At 40.9% G+C, this 14031-nt stretch overlaps 1 protein-coding gene across 1 annotated transcript in view; it reads right to left on the bottom strand.

The window, feature by feature from the left end:
* tcerg1l (transcription elongation regulator 1 like) overlaps positions 1 to 14031 on the bottom strand; it is a 345583-nt gene that overhangs the window by 167667 nt on the left and 163885 nt on the right. Inside the window, exon 7 of the mRNA XM_078565305.1 lies at positions 877 to 966. Coding sequence (XP_078421431.1) covers positions 877 to 966 — 90 coding nt within the window. The remainder of the gene's footprint in view (positions 1 to 876; positions 967 to 14031) is intronic.

The following is a 14031-nucleotide window of genomic DNA, read 5'->3' as shown; positions in this document are numbered from 1 at the left end:
CAACAGTCCTTGAGAAGTTTGTGGGCAGTTGTGAGTGTGACAAATGGTTGTTGCTTTGCCATAAAATCCCTCAGATATTAACCCGAGTAAAATAATGTTTGTAATTGTTTGGTTCTCTCTGGATCCATTACCTCAAAACATTTCTTTAATATATGTTGCGGAGATTGAAGGTTGGGACATCTGGTCCAACACAAACCTAACCATGGTTATCATTGACTATGTTACTTCCCAATAGCAGGTGCAATTTAAATGGAGCAAGCTAAAGTTTACAATTCCTTCCTGTCTAAGATGGAAAGCTCTGGTTCCACATTGCAGCCTATCTAGTTAGTACACCATACTTGGTCAAAATAGGCATAACTCACCTCCGTGTCACTACTGAGTTTAAGTGAAGTGCAACTTGGCTACTCAAAACTGTGTTCTTCTAATTGACAATTAATTGCTTGAACTAAGGGGTCAGTTTCTGAAGAATAATTTATATACTGCTTTGAATGACAAGTACAATTTTATATTTGGTTAACCATTGCGAGTTTAAAATAACACAAACACTTTGAAATGACAGCTGCTTTTTGCTTTAAAATAAATTATGATGAAAAGAAACTAATTAATGACAGTGCTTGAAAGGATTGATACTGTTAAAAGGTTATTTTTTTTATACAATTGTTGAACTACCTTTGTAATTGAAGTTTTATCTTTTTGCATTTTCATTTTTGTGAAAATATTTACAAACAGCAAGAGCCTGCTTAGATCAATTTTGGTTGCTTTTGTTTGCTCCAAAGAACATCTGTCCGTTTATAAAATATTTACTTCCACATTAAAGATTAATCTCACTTGTTGAAACACAGTCCTGGGTATTTAATATTGATAAAAAATAAATACCTGTTTACGCTCCTCAGGGTTTAGGAGGAGATAACGAGGGTCAAACACTATTTTGTGCAGCTCCTTTTCCCAAGTAGAAAATGCAGAGACCTGAAAAAACAAATTAAATTGGCTTATCTTTTGTGTAGCAGGGTGCTTCAGAATGATGTCACATTTCTGTAGTGTTCATATTGAATGTGTTCTTAACTTATTCACCAGAATTTGGCAGCAGTGTTACAGGTTCAGAAAAGGGTGGTGCATTTCACATGGGTGGATCATAACAGACAGGATTCATTAGGACACTTCCTTTGTGCCGGGAGGCATTTATGAGGTAGTGATAGGTGCAGGACTAACAGGAAGGTAGCACTTTGCTACAAGACCCCAATCACTGCAAGGATGATGCAATGTGATGCAAGAACAATTAACTTCATTACAACTCTGAAATCTGCTTTGATTCACACTTCAACCACAGTTACCATTTGTGATAATTACAAGAGGAGGTGGTTTTATTACACTTCTGAGAACTTACTTTTGCTAGACAAGTAAAAAAACAGCAGACTCCCAGAATAAAAACATATAATTTGACTAGCATTTATATCAAAGTCCATTTTACTGAATGTATGAGTTAAAAACATCTAACATTTATTACAGTGACACACAAAGTTATTGTACCTGTTAAATATGACAAATATGATATAGTGGTCCTTTTATATTAACTTCATTGGGAGCAATTAATTTGCTTAATTAACAAAACATGTTGTAGCAACGAGGTACCACAGGTTTGAATTCAGCAATGAAGTACTGAAAGTCTTCTAAGAATTTAAATTGCTGTTAAGAGTCGAGATCTCACACATAGTGAGTTCCGAAAAAGAGTCATATCGGACTCGAAACGTTAACTCTGTTTTCCCCTCCACAGATGCTGGCAGACCTGCTGAGTATTTTCAGTACTTTCTGTTCTTATCTCACAGATAGTGGGATGCATGGAACCAGACTGGGTCAGCAAGATGGCATCAGTTGCCAGAAATTCCACCACTTCCACTTCCTATGAACATTGTCAAGCTCCCTACATCCCGATCTGGTTCCATTGGGGTGTCCAGACCTAGGTCTTGCTTCAACACTCCATAATACCACAAGTAACATCAATACAATTACCTCATTTATAAAGGGAGAACTTTCATTGTTCTGGCAATTTGCAGCCAGTCACATGGATTGCAGTTCCATATTTTCCTGACTCCATCTCTGTGGGCACCCATGATGTGCCCCTGGTAATGTGTTTACCTGCAAGAATTATTCAAACTAATTGAACCCAATACTCCAACAGTTTCAGGAACAGTGGTCAATGGTGCATTTGGATTATCACTTTGCCGACTGAAGTGTATCAAAGAATGTTGGGCCCATAAAGTTTTTAAAAAATTATTCATGGGATTGGGCTTTGCTGGCTGGGCCAGCATTTATTACCCATCCCTAGTTGCCCTTGAGAAGGTGATGGTGAGTTGCCTTCTAAAACCGCTGCAGTCCATCTGGTGTAGGTACACCCACAGTGCTGATAGGAAAGGAGTTCCAGGATTTTGACCCAGCGACAGTGAAGGAACGGCGATATATTTCCAAGTCAGGATGGTGAGTGACTTGAAGGGGAACTTACAGGTGGTGGTGTCCCCATATCTGCTGCCCTTGTCCTTCTAGATGGTAGTGGTCCTGGGTTTGGAAGGTGCTGTTGAAAGAGCCTTGGTGAATTCCTGCAGTGCATCTTGTAGATGGTACATACTGCTGCTACTGTGCGTCGGTGGTGCAGGGAGTGAATGTTTGTGGATGTGGTGCCAATCAAGTGGCTGCTTTGTCCTTGACAGTGTCAAGCTTCATGAGTGTTGTGCGAGCTGCACTCATCCAGACAAGTGGGGAGTATTCCATCACACTCTTGACTTGTGCCTTGTAGATAGTTGACAGGCTTTGGACAGTCAGAAAGTGAGTTACTCATTGCAGGATTCCTAGCCTCTGACCTGCTCTTCCAGCCACAGTATTTATATGGCCAGTTCAGTTTCTGGTCAATGTTAACCCCCAGGATGTCGATAGTGGAGGATTCAGTCATGGTAATGCCACTGAACATCAAGAGGTGATGGTTGGATTCTCTCTTGTTGGAGATGATCACTGCCTGATGCTTGTGTGGCATGAATGTTACTTGCCATTTGTCAGCCCAAGCCTGGATATTGTCCAGGTCTTGCTGCATTTGGATATGGACTGCTTCAGTATTTGAGGAGTCACGAATGCTTCTGAACATTGTGCAATCATCAGCAAACATCCCCACTTCTGACCTTATGATGGAAGGAAGGTGATTGATGAAGCAGCTGAAAATAGTTGGGCTGAGGACACTAGCCTGAGGAACTCCTGCAGTGATGTCCTGGAGCTGAGATGATTGACCTCCAACAACCACAACCATTATCCTTTGTGCTAGGTATGACTCCAGCCAGTGGAGAGTTTTCCCCCTGATTCCCATTGACTCCAGTTTTGCTAGGGCTCCTTGATGCCACACTCGGTCAAATGCTGCCTTGATGTCAAGGGCAGTCAATCTCACCTCACCTTGGGAGTTCAGCTCTTTTGTCCATGTTTGAACCAAGGCTGTAATGAGGTCAGGAGCTGAGTGGCCCTGGTGGAACTCAAACAGTGAGCAGGTTATTGCTAAGCAAGTACACTTGATAGCACTGTTGATGACCCCTTTCATTAGTTTACTGATGATCGTTGAAACCCAAAGCCTTATTAATTTGCAAATAGCTCAAGTTGTTAATAGTAATATTGCTCAGTGTTACAATTTTGCATTATCCATCAATGGGGAATAGCACTCAGTACAATTATATCTACATCACTAAGTCATGCAGTTCAAACAGGATAAACCGGCAAACAACATAAGCATGAACAGGACTGAGTAGCTTGGGCTTCATGAGCCAAGTTGTTAGGGTTTAGGGGCTGCATAGCGAATACTTTTGCCCTATGAAGCTTGCAACCAGATTAGTAGAATATTACTCCTAAAATGGTGAAATCTTATAAATCAAAAGATCACTGAAAGGTGGCTTCATTTGCACAGAACCACATTTTCTGACAATAGGATTTCAGCTGACTACATTTGAATGCTTTACAGTGCCAAATTCATCAAAACCTTCATAGCTGGGGCTGTTTCCAAAATTGTGCCATTTGTGAATGTGGTGTCTTGCAGGGAAAAAGGCCCATTTTAATAACTCTGTAAAAACCATAGCTAAAATATATGAATCAATATGTGATGGATACATGCAGACTGTTATTTATCACTTCCTACTTAATGACTTGAATAGAAGTGTAATGACTTGACGTACCGGACAGGTTTCTCCTAGAAACAGACCACTTTATTACATAGAGCTTTTCCGATGCTACATGCTTGAACTAGGTCCTCAACAAGAAAGCCTCACCCCTCAGATTACCCATGCTTAGGGCTCATTGGTTGGAGCCGCCAAGGGCATTCACGTGACCCCTGATAGGCAGTAGGAGAGTCAATACATTCAATTACTACATTTCCTCCTCCTTTGGTTTTTTTTACAATTTCTATTTACAGAGAACATTTGAATATCCCGCAACATATACGTATATACAACTCAAGTGATTAAAGATTAAGCCTCTGAGGTGGTTTCCTTATTTGGTTAGAGCGGCGCAGCTCTACCATTTGAGCTTCTTCCACTGGATCGACATGATCAGGAACTCAGCACCAGATACATGATTAGAAAGTGGCAGTTCAGTGTTTGGCAACTCTACAGAAACATCGGGCATGTCTATCCTAGGTTGATCTGACATCTCAGGGATTAATGGTTCAATGTTAATCACAGGCGGGATAGCTGGTTCTTGTAATGTCTCTCTATTCCTAAGATGATCCACATGTTTTCAAACAATTCGGTCTTCCGTTTCCACCTGGAAGGACAAGGGACCAGTTTCTGAGACAATTGCACTAGGAAGCCAACAAGGTCCACTTCCAAAATTCCGCATGAAAACTGTATCTCCTACAGTGAATCTTTGAGCTTTGTTATGAATATCGTGATTCAATTTTTGATTACTCTGATTCTTCTCTCCCTTCCTCTCTAAGTTTGGAAACACCAGACTTAACCTTGTACAAAGGTGTTTCATCAGTAATTCAGATGGCGTTGAACCCGTAGTTGAATGAGGCATTGTACGATAATTGAGAAGAAAGTGTGAAAGTCGAGTTTCTAGAGCACCTTCAGATAACCTCTTCATTCCAGATTTGAAAGTTTGCACAACTCTTTCAGCTAACCCATTTGATGAGGGATGATATGGTGCTGTTTTAATATGTTCGATTCCATTTAAACTCATGAATCTCTGAACGTCTGTACTGGTAAAGGTTGTACAGTTAACCGGAACAATGACTTCTGGCAGGCCAGGTATACCAAGACAATGATGCAGCTTATCGATAGTTGCACTCGATGTCTCTGATCTGACTTCATACACATCCATACATTTAGAATGTGCATCTATGATCAATAAAAACATGGTATCTAAGAACGGTCCTACATAATCAATATGTAATCTAATCCAGGGTTGACCAGGCCACTCCCACGGATGCAGTGGAGCTGAAACAGGCAACTTCTGTTGTTGCTGACAATGGAGACAGTGCTTGACCATGCTTTCAATGTCACTGTCAATGCCTGGCTACCAGGCATAGCTTTGCGCAAGCATTTTCATCTTTGATATGCCTGGATGCGCACTAGGAAGCTCTGTCAAGAGTGGTTCTCTTCCTTGCGAAGGGACGACAACTCTCGATACCCCATCTTGACAACTTAACTCTGTTTTTCGGGCATGGAATGGTCTCATCTCTTCAGATACTGGTGAATTTGACCACTGTTGCAATACAAGGTTTCTGACTTTCAACAAAATTGGATCTCTGTTCGTTCAATTTCTAATTTGTTTTGCACACACAGACAAAGAATCCAAGAAATTCAGTACCAGCACAACTTCTTGTGGCACTTGAGCATGCACAATGCTATCAGGTAACGGGAGACGGCCGAGTGTGTCCGCATTTGCAATATGCAAGCCAGGGCAGTGCATAAAGGTATACTCATACATAGATAATATTAAAGCCCAACGTTGAATTCTTGCTGATGCTATTGGCGGAATGGCTTTATCCTCACTGAATAAACCCATTAATGGTTTATGGTCCAACACAATGGTGAAATGCCGTCCATGCAGGTACTGGTGGAATTTCTACACTCTAAATATCACCGATAAACCTTCCCTTTCTCGTTGGGAATAACCCTTCTCGGCTGCAGAGAGGGTTCTGGAAACATAGCCAATTTGCCTTTCTGATCCATCTTCCATCTGATGTGATAACACAGCTCCCACGCCATAAGGAGATGCATCACGTGTTAATGCCAATTCTTTCGATGGGTGGTAGTGTACTAGTAAACATGATGAATGTAATAGCTTCTTAACTTTCACAAAGGCTTCCTCATGTTGTGAATTCCATGGCCAACGATGATTTTCTTTTAACAACAAGCATAATGGTGCTAACACTGTTGACAAGTTTGGCAAGAAGCAGCTATAAAAGTTGATCATGCCCAGAAAAGACTTGAGTTCAGTTACACTGGACGGAGAGGGCACATCTTTGCCTGAACTTTCACTTCTAACGGATGCAAACCCATGGCATCCCTGTGGCCCAGGTCAGTAACCTTTGATGCTTGGAATGTACATTTCTCTTTCTTTAATCGTACATCCATGGTCCAAGAATCTTCTTATCACCTCTTCCAGGTTGGACAAGTGTTTGGTTTCAGCTGACCCTGTGATCAGAACATCATCTAGATATACTACTACTAGGGGAAGTCCTTGCAAATGACTCTCCATTGTCCTTTGGAAGATTGCACATGCAGATGATACTCCAAAGGTTAGGCGAGTATATTGATACAGACCCTTGTGTGTGTTGATGGTTACATACCCTCTAGACATGCTTTCCAGCTCTAACTGTTGGTAGGCATGGCTCGTGCCTAGTTTTATATAGGAATTACCTCCAGTTACTTTTGCATATAAGTCGCCTATCCTCGGGATAGGATATTTATTTAGTTTGGCTGCCTTGTTGATGGTCAATTTATAGTCCCCACAAATGTGTATAGTTTGGTCAGGTTTCACCACTGGGACTATGGGTGCTGCCCATCCAAAAATTGGACAGATTGGATGATGCCTAGCTTTTCCAACTGGCACAATTCTGCATCCATCTTCTCCTTTAAGGCATAAGGCACAGGTCTGGCCTTTAAGGAACAGGGTGTCACCTGAGAATCCACATATATTTTTGCCTGCAAGCCTTTTTAGCTTTCCTAATTTTCATGAAATACACTGTCATATTTCCTTAGCAGTGCAGGAACTCCTCCTGTTCTCAAATGAAATATTTCAGACCAGTTGACCTTGATTTTTTGTAACCAGTCTTGGTCCAGAAGACTAGGTCCTTCACCTGTCACTATTATCACTGGAAGCTAAGCTGTCTGTTGCCTATAGGACACAGGTACTGTGGTGATGCCCTTTACCTGTATGGCTTCCAGTGTATGACTTCTATTGAGCTGTTGTTCGCTCCAGATTCAGTGGCTGAGTACTTTCATTTAGGTATTTAAATGTGTGTTCTCCCACCACTATGGTTGAGGCTCCCATATCTACCTCCATTATTAGTGGCTTCCCATTAATTTGGATTGTGACAATAATAGGTTCAGTTTTTCCAGCTGTGATATTGTACAGGGAATAGCTGTCGGCATCGGCAGCTTCAGGTTCTGTTGTATTATTCAGTTCAATCATATTGGTTTATGAGCTGTTTCACCCTGCATTGCTTTATTATGTGACCTGCCTTATGGTAGTAATGGCATCCTACCTCCTTGAATCTGTAGGTGTCCGGCACATGGTCACCCCCACCTCCATAACAGATTAACCTTGGAGTTGCTGCTGAAATGTTTCTGCTAGGCCTTTTCATTTTTCTAACAGTGGACATTGCCTCTTGCTTCGCTGCTGTGTCTCTGGTTTTTATGCCATGCCCGGCAGTAGGTTCCCACTCCACATGAAGAACAGCGCCATGCTGTAGCATGCGAGTCTCTCGCAGCACTTTCCATGGCGTGATTCAATTTGGTGTCGACTTCTGCAAGTAAACGGCACTGAATGGCGTTGTTGTGAACTCCACAAACTAAACGGTCCTGCAGTTTATCACTGAGTGTCTCCAAAGTCGCAGTGTCCTATTAACTGCTTCAACTTTGCTACATAGGTTGTGATGGACTCTCCCAGGGCCCTTACTCTGGAATTAAATTTAAACCTCTGAATTATTACAGATGGCTTCAGCTGGTAATGCGTTCTCACGAGTTCTACTAATTCATTAAAGGATTTAGTACTGGGCATGTTCAGGGCCGTCAGACTGTGGATGAGATTCTGTGTCTTGCTGCCCCATACGCTCAAAAGGATTGCTTTCTGCTTCTCCTCCGTGATAATTTTGTTTATTTCAAATAAAAACCAAGGTGCTCTACATATTGTCTCTACTCTCCATAGTCGCAAAATAAAGATCAATTCTGCCGAAGAGTGGGATGACTGGTGGGTGGTCTTTTCTTTTTTCTTAAGATTTGATGTACTCACGTTAACAAGACGAGGTGCAGTGTTGGAGCTATCCCACTCTCATCGCCGAATGTAATGACTTGACGTACCGGTCAGGTTTTTACTAGAAACAGATAACTTTATTTCAGAGAACTTTTCAGATGCTACATGCTTGAACCTGGTCCTCAACAAGAATGCCCCGCCCCCTGTTTTGTTTACCCGCTTTTAGGGCTTATTGGTAGGAGCCTCCAAGAGCAATCACTTGACACCTGATAGGCAGTAGGAGAGGTTATACCTTAAATTATCGCAAGAAGTGATTTTTTTAAAAAAAATCACAAAACAGTTCTCTCCTTTCTTAAAATGAAAGCAATCTCACAGAATAGGAGTGAAGCTCTCAGTAGTAAAACGTTTCTTTTTTGTTAGATGCATCTCATGTGGTTTGAGGATACTTCAGTTTGCTTGGCAGGAAGATTGATCATTTAATATAAAATATAGCAAATTCAACTATCCATTCTGCAAATGTTTAAAACCAATTAATCAAGACATCATTTGAGGAAAACTCAATCACTTTTAACATCAATCATGTTTCTCAACGAATATCTGTGTTCATATCTAAATAATGCAAATTGCAGCATACAAAAAATGTGTAAGGTTGAATTCCTAGTTGATAAACTGAACTTTCCAATACTGCAGTGGTGTCTCCAAAGGGCTATTATTTCAATGTCTACCTGTCTTGCTACAAAATATTACTTACTGTTTTAAATCAATGATGGTACTCCTTTTAAGGCATGTTTTTCTTTTTACTTTTTGGGTCTCCCAACAACATTAATCTTCTGCCAAAACTTGTCAATAAGAAAGCGTGAGAGTTCAGCTGGATTGATGCTCCCAATTATTTCCCTTTTTTCTCTGTACCGGAGCGACTCTACTTGGCGCCTACGATGATTGAAGAATTCTAGGCACAAACCTGCGCCCTACCATTCCATGGGCAGTATGTTGGATGTCTAATGTTTTTATGACCCATAGTGATTATTAAAAGAAATTAATATGTATATTGCAAGTTAGTTCTGTCATCCAGTGATATACTGCACTCAGAATTAGGCCTGCTATGTTGTGGTGCTATCTCCAACACCGCTGCAAACCACAGCACAGCACCCTCCACCCCGCCCCTTTGATCACAGCTGTCCACTAGGAGAAGCCTATCACAGGATATGTTTACAGTAAGTTTCATTTTCCTGGCAATTTGAAATATATTTTAAAGTTTACTTTAAGAACTTGCATTAAAATGATCACCTTTTTCAGATCCAACTTGCATTAAAATGATCACATTCTCCATGAAACTATCATCGATTGTCATAAAAACCCATCTGGTTCACTAATGTCCTTTCAAGAAGGAAACCTGCTATCTTTACCTGATCTGGCCTACATGTGACTGCAGACCCAAAGCAATATGGTTGACTCTGAACTACCCTCTGAAATTCTTAGCAAACCACTCAGTTCAGGGCAATTAGGGATGGGCAACAATTAAATGCTGACCTTGGCAGCGACACCCATGCCACATGAAAGAATAAAGCAAATGAAAAAGGCCACCTTTTCCATCAAGCCTGTCCCATCCAGCCAACAGTCATAATAGGTCAAGGCAACAGTTCAAAATTTCGGAGAGAAGCAAACAGTTGAGGGATAACGATCAACCTTTATATAGCACCTTTAATATAATAAAACATTCCAAGGTGCTTCACAAAAATTCTCAAACAAAATTTGATGCCAAGCCACATCAGGAAATATTAGGGCAGATGACCAAAGTATTTGTCAAATAGGTAGATTTTATGGAGTTTCTCACAGCACAAAAGTGAGGTAGAGAAATTGAGGGAGGGACTAGACAGCTGAAGAAATGGCCATCAATATGGGATTAATTAAAATGAGGGATGCGCCAGAGACTAGAATTGGAGGAATGCAAATATCTCAGAGAGTTGTAGGGCTGGAGGAGGCTACAGAGATAGGGAGGGGGCAATTTTAAAACTGGAGAGATTTTAAAACATAGATGAAAATTTTAAAATCGAGGCATGGCTCAACCAGGGAGCCAATGTTGGTCAGTGAGCATAGAAGAGATGCGTGAATGGGACACCGTGAACTAAGATGTGGATAGCAGCATATTGGCTAAGTGTAAGTATATGTAGAATAGAAGATGGGAAGCCTGCCAAGAATGCTTGAGAATAGTCAAATCTAGAGGTAATAAAGAGTTCATAAGGGTAATAAGGGTTTCAGCAGAATATGAGATGAGGTGGAGCAGAGTCAGGCGATGTAACAGAGGTAGAAATAGGTGGTCTTGCTAATGGAGCAGACATGTGGTCGGCAGCTCACCTTGGGATCAAATATGAAGCCAAGGTTGCAAACAGTCTGGTTCAGTCTCAGGCAGTTGCTAGGGTGAGGATTTGGTAGCTGGGAGTGGTCTTCCTAATATTGAGAAAATTTTTGCTCATCCAGTACTGGATGTTGGATAAGCAATAGGACAAATTATTCTCAGTGGTGGGATAGAGAGAGGTAGAGCTAGGTGTCGACAGCATATGTGTGAAATTTGACCTTATGTATTCACATGATGCCACAGAGGGACTGTCATGAAAATATAATAATGTTCATAATATTATTGTGATTTATTGTAAATGTAGGATAATAGCGGGGTTTGTTTCAGTTTCTGTTTGTAGGTGTGTGTGTATGGGATTTAATTGAATAGGAGGCAGCTGTTCCGGGGGCTTTGATGTATCAGTAGGTAAACTAGGTTTGAAATGCTAAATACATAAACATGGCTGAAATTTTAGAATATGAGGTGTGAAGAACATTTGCATTTTTAGATAAACCAGCGTCGTGAATTTCAAAGGGATGGTAAGGTGTTACACCTAGCCAACAGAGGCTAAGCCAAATAGTGTGTCTATTTTCCCAAAGATTACTAATAAAATGAGTATTATGAAAGATTTATATTTTGGAAAAAGTAAAGTTGCAAGAACATATTGGAACAATGGGATTTACATTAAAAAGGGAGACTTATGTGTAAGGAAGAAGGAATTCTAAGATCTAACAAGTATGAAAAGCCTCCAGCTTCTATGTACAAAGCTGCTGTCTCCAGGAATTGATGCTAAGAGAACTCATTTTAAATATCACTGTCCAGGGTATTGTGTGCTTTGCCTGGGTCTGCTTAAATCTATGTTGTTTTACTGTTGCCTTAACGGAGGTATAGCTGGGAGCTAGATTAATTAAGGGATTTAGGAGTTATCATGGCAGTTATTTGTATGTGTATGTGCTTAAACTCATTTATTTTATTAATAAATATTTAATTTAGTTTTGTAAAAAAACTCTAACACTCGGTAGACTTATTACAACTGAATTCAAGGCATGCATCTCGAAATAAAAATACAAATTTCAAAAACAGTTGTGGCAGCTGTTTCAAGTTTCCCTCTGGGACTTGAGCAACTCAGCATTTACCATCCGCATTGCCATAACAGGGGCAGAATGTACATTTGCAAGAGGAAGTGACCAAGGGCAGAACCTGGTGAGCTCCAGATGTGACAGTGTCCAGGCAGGAAGAGAATCTAATGCAGGTAATTCTCTGGCTACAACTAGATGAATAAGAATAGAACCAGATGAGTACAGTCTCATTTGCATGGATGATGGAAGAAAGGTGTTGGAGTAGGATGATGTAGCCAACGGTATCAAGGGTTGCACACAGATCAAGAAGGACAAGGAAGGATAACTTACCATGTTCGCAGTCGCATAGGATACCATTTGTGATTTTGATAAAGACTGTTTCGGTACTGTACCTGGGTACAAATCATGATTAGATAGATTCAAACATGGAGATTCAGGAAAGCTGATCTTGAATTTGGGGTGCAACAGCACATTTAAGGCATTTGGGGATTATGGAAGGTTGGCTTGCAAAGCCAGAGGAGTCATTGATGGGTTTTTTGATGAGGGATTGATGACAGCAGATTTGAAGGGAAGGAGACAGTACCTGAGGAAAGAAAAGCGTTAATAATGACAAGGAACATGAGGTCCAGATGGGAAAGTTGGATGGTCAGCTGTTTGGTGGAAATGGTGTTGATGAAGCAGGAAATGGGTCTCACGAACAAGATGTGCTTGGAGAGGGCATGAGGGGAGAGAGGACAGAAATGAGAGAAAAATGTGATTCCAGGATAGGGCATAGGAACCTTAGGAGAAGTTTGCACTGCGGGGGAGCTAGGGGAAGGAAGATGCAGCTGAACATATGGTCTCAATCAAAGTGTCAAAGAAGTCTATGAGATCACTGGCCCTCTATCCAGCTCTACTTGTCCCATCCCCCCAACCCCCCCTTAAACTAGCTTATATTTCACCTCTCTTCTATTTTTACTTAGTTCTGTTGAAGAGTCATTCGGACTCGAAACGTTAACTGTGCTCCTCTCCACAGATGCTGCCAGACCTGCCGAGTTTTTCCAGGTATTTTTGTTTTTGTTTTGGATTTCCAGCACCTGCAGTTTTTTGCTTTTAAGTCTATGAGCTCCTTGCATTTATTGGAGGAGAGATTGAAGGAGGCAGGGGAGAGGGGTTTACCTTAACCTTGCATTCTAGGTTGATCCTGGAATAGTGAGCGGTTTTGGCAGAGGGGAGCAGAGAGTTTGGCAGAGGATTGCTTTATATGATTTAGTCTGATCTGGTGACAAATGGGGCACTAAGTTTTCCTCCATTTATGTCCCAACTCTGAGACCCCTGGACGTAAGGGAGTGAGATAAGGGCTGTATCAGAGGAGCAAGCAGAGGTGTGAGAGGCTAATGGTTTTAATGGGGAATGATGTATCAAAGGTCAGGGTGTGATTGAACAGATTGGTAGCTGAAGAATTATCATGGTGAATGAAGGGTCAAACTCGACAGTTGAGAATTTGAAAGTGCAGTTTGAGTGCATTGTGGGAGCATTTGTTCTAGGAGCAAACCGGAAGAAGGTGGTTTGGAAGAAGGGAGATCTGGGTGCAGAGGGATACAAGGAAGTGATGAGAAATGGCCTTGAATGAGAGTAGCATTGGGACAGACTTGACACACCTTATTTTCTGGATACATAAAGCACCACCACTATGTTAACGTCATTTTCTTTGGTTTTATTGTGTGTTATTACTTACTTTTAAAGCTAGACTACAGGTGATCAATTATTTAGAAAACAATAAAAACAAAAGTGAAACACATTTATTGCAATCTCTTGTACTTTTTCACAAGTTACAGTTCTTTTCTATAGATTTCCATTTATTTCTGGTATTTCCAGGCATCAATTTTCATTTACCATTAACCTTTTTGGTTGAAACTCAACAATTGTATATATCGATAAAAGCAAAAAACTGCGGATGCTGGAAATCCAAAACAAAAATAAAAATACCTGGAAAAACTCAGCAGGTCTGGCAGCATCTGCGGAGAGGAACATAGTTAACATTTCGAGTCCGTATGACTCTTCAACAGAACTAAGTAAAAATAGAAAAGAGGTGAAATATAAGCTGGTTTAAGGGGATGGTAGAGCTGGATAGAGGGCCAGTGATAGGTGGAGATAGCCAAAAGATGTCATAGACAAAAGAACAAAGAGGTGTTAAAG

The sequence above is a fragment of the Cetorhinus maximus genome, chromosome 20 (assembly GCF_964194155.1).
Source record: "Cetorhinus maximus chromosome 20, sCetMax3.hap1.1, whole genome shotgun sequence".
Classification (NCBI taxonomy): Eukaryota; Metazoa; Chordata; class Chondrichthyes; order Lamniformes; family Cetorhinidae; genus Cetorhinus; species Cetorhinus maximus.
The sequence above is the reverse complement of the archived record's forward strand: the minus strand, read 5'-3'. Positions and strand labels throughout refer to the sequence as shown.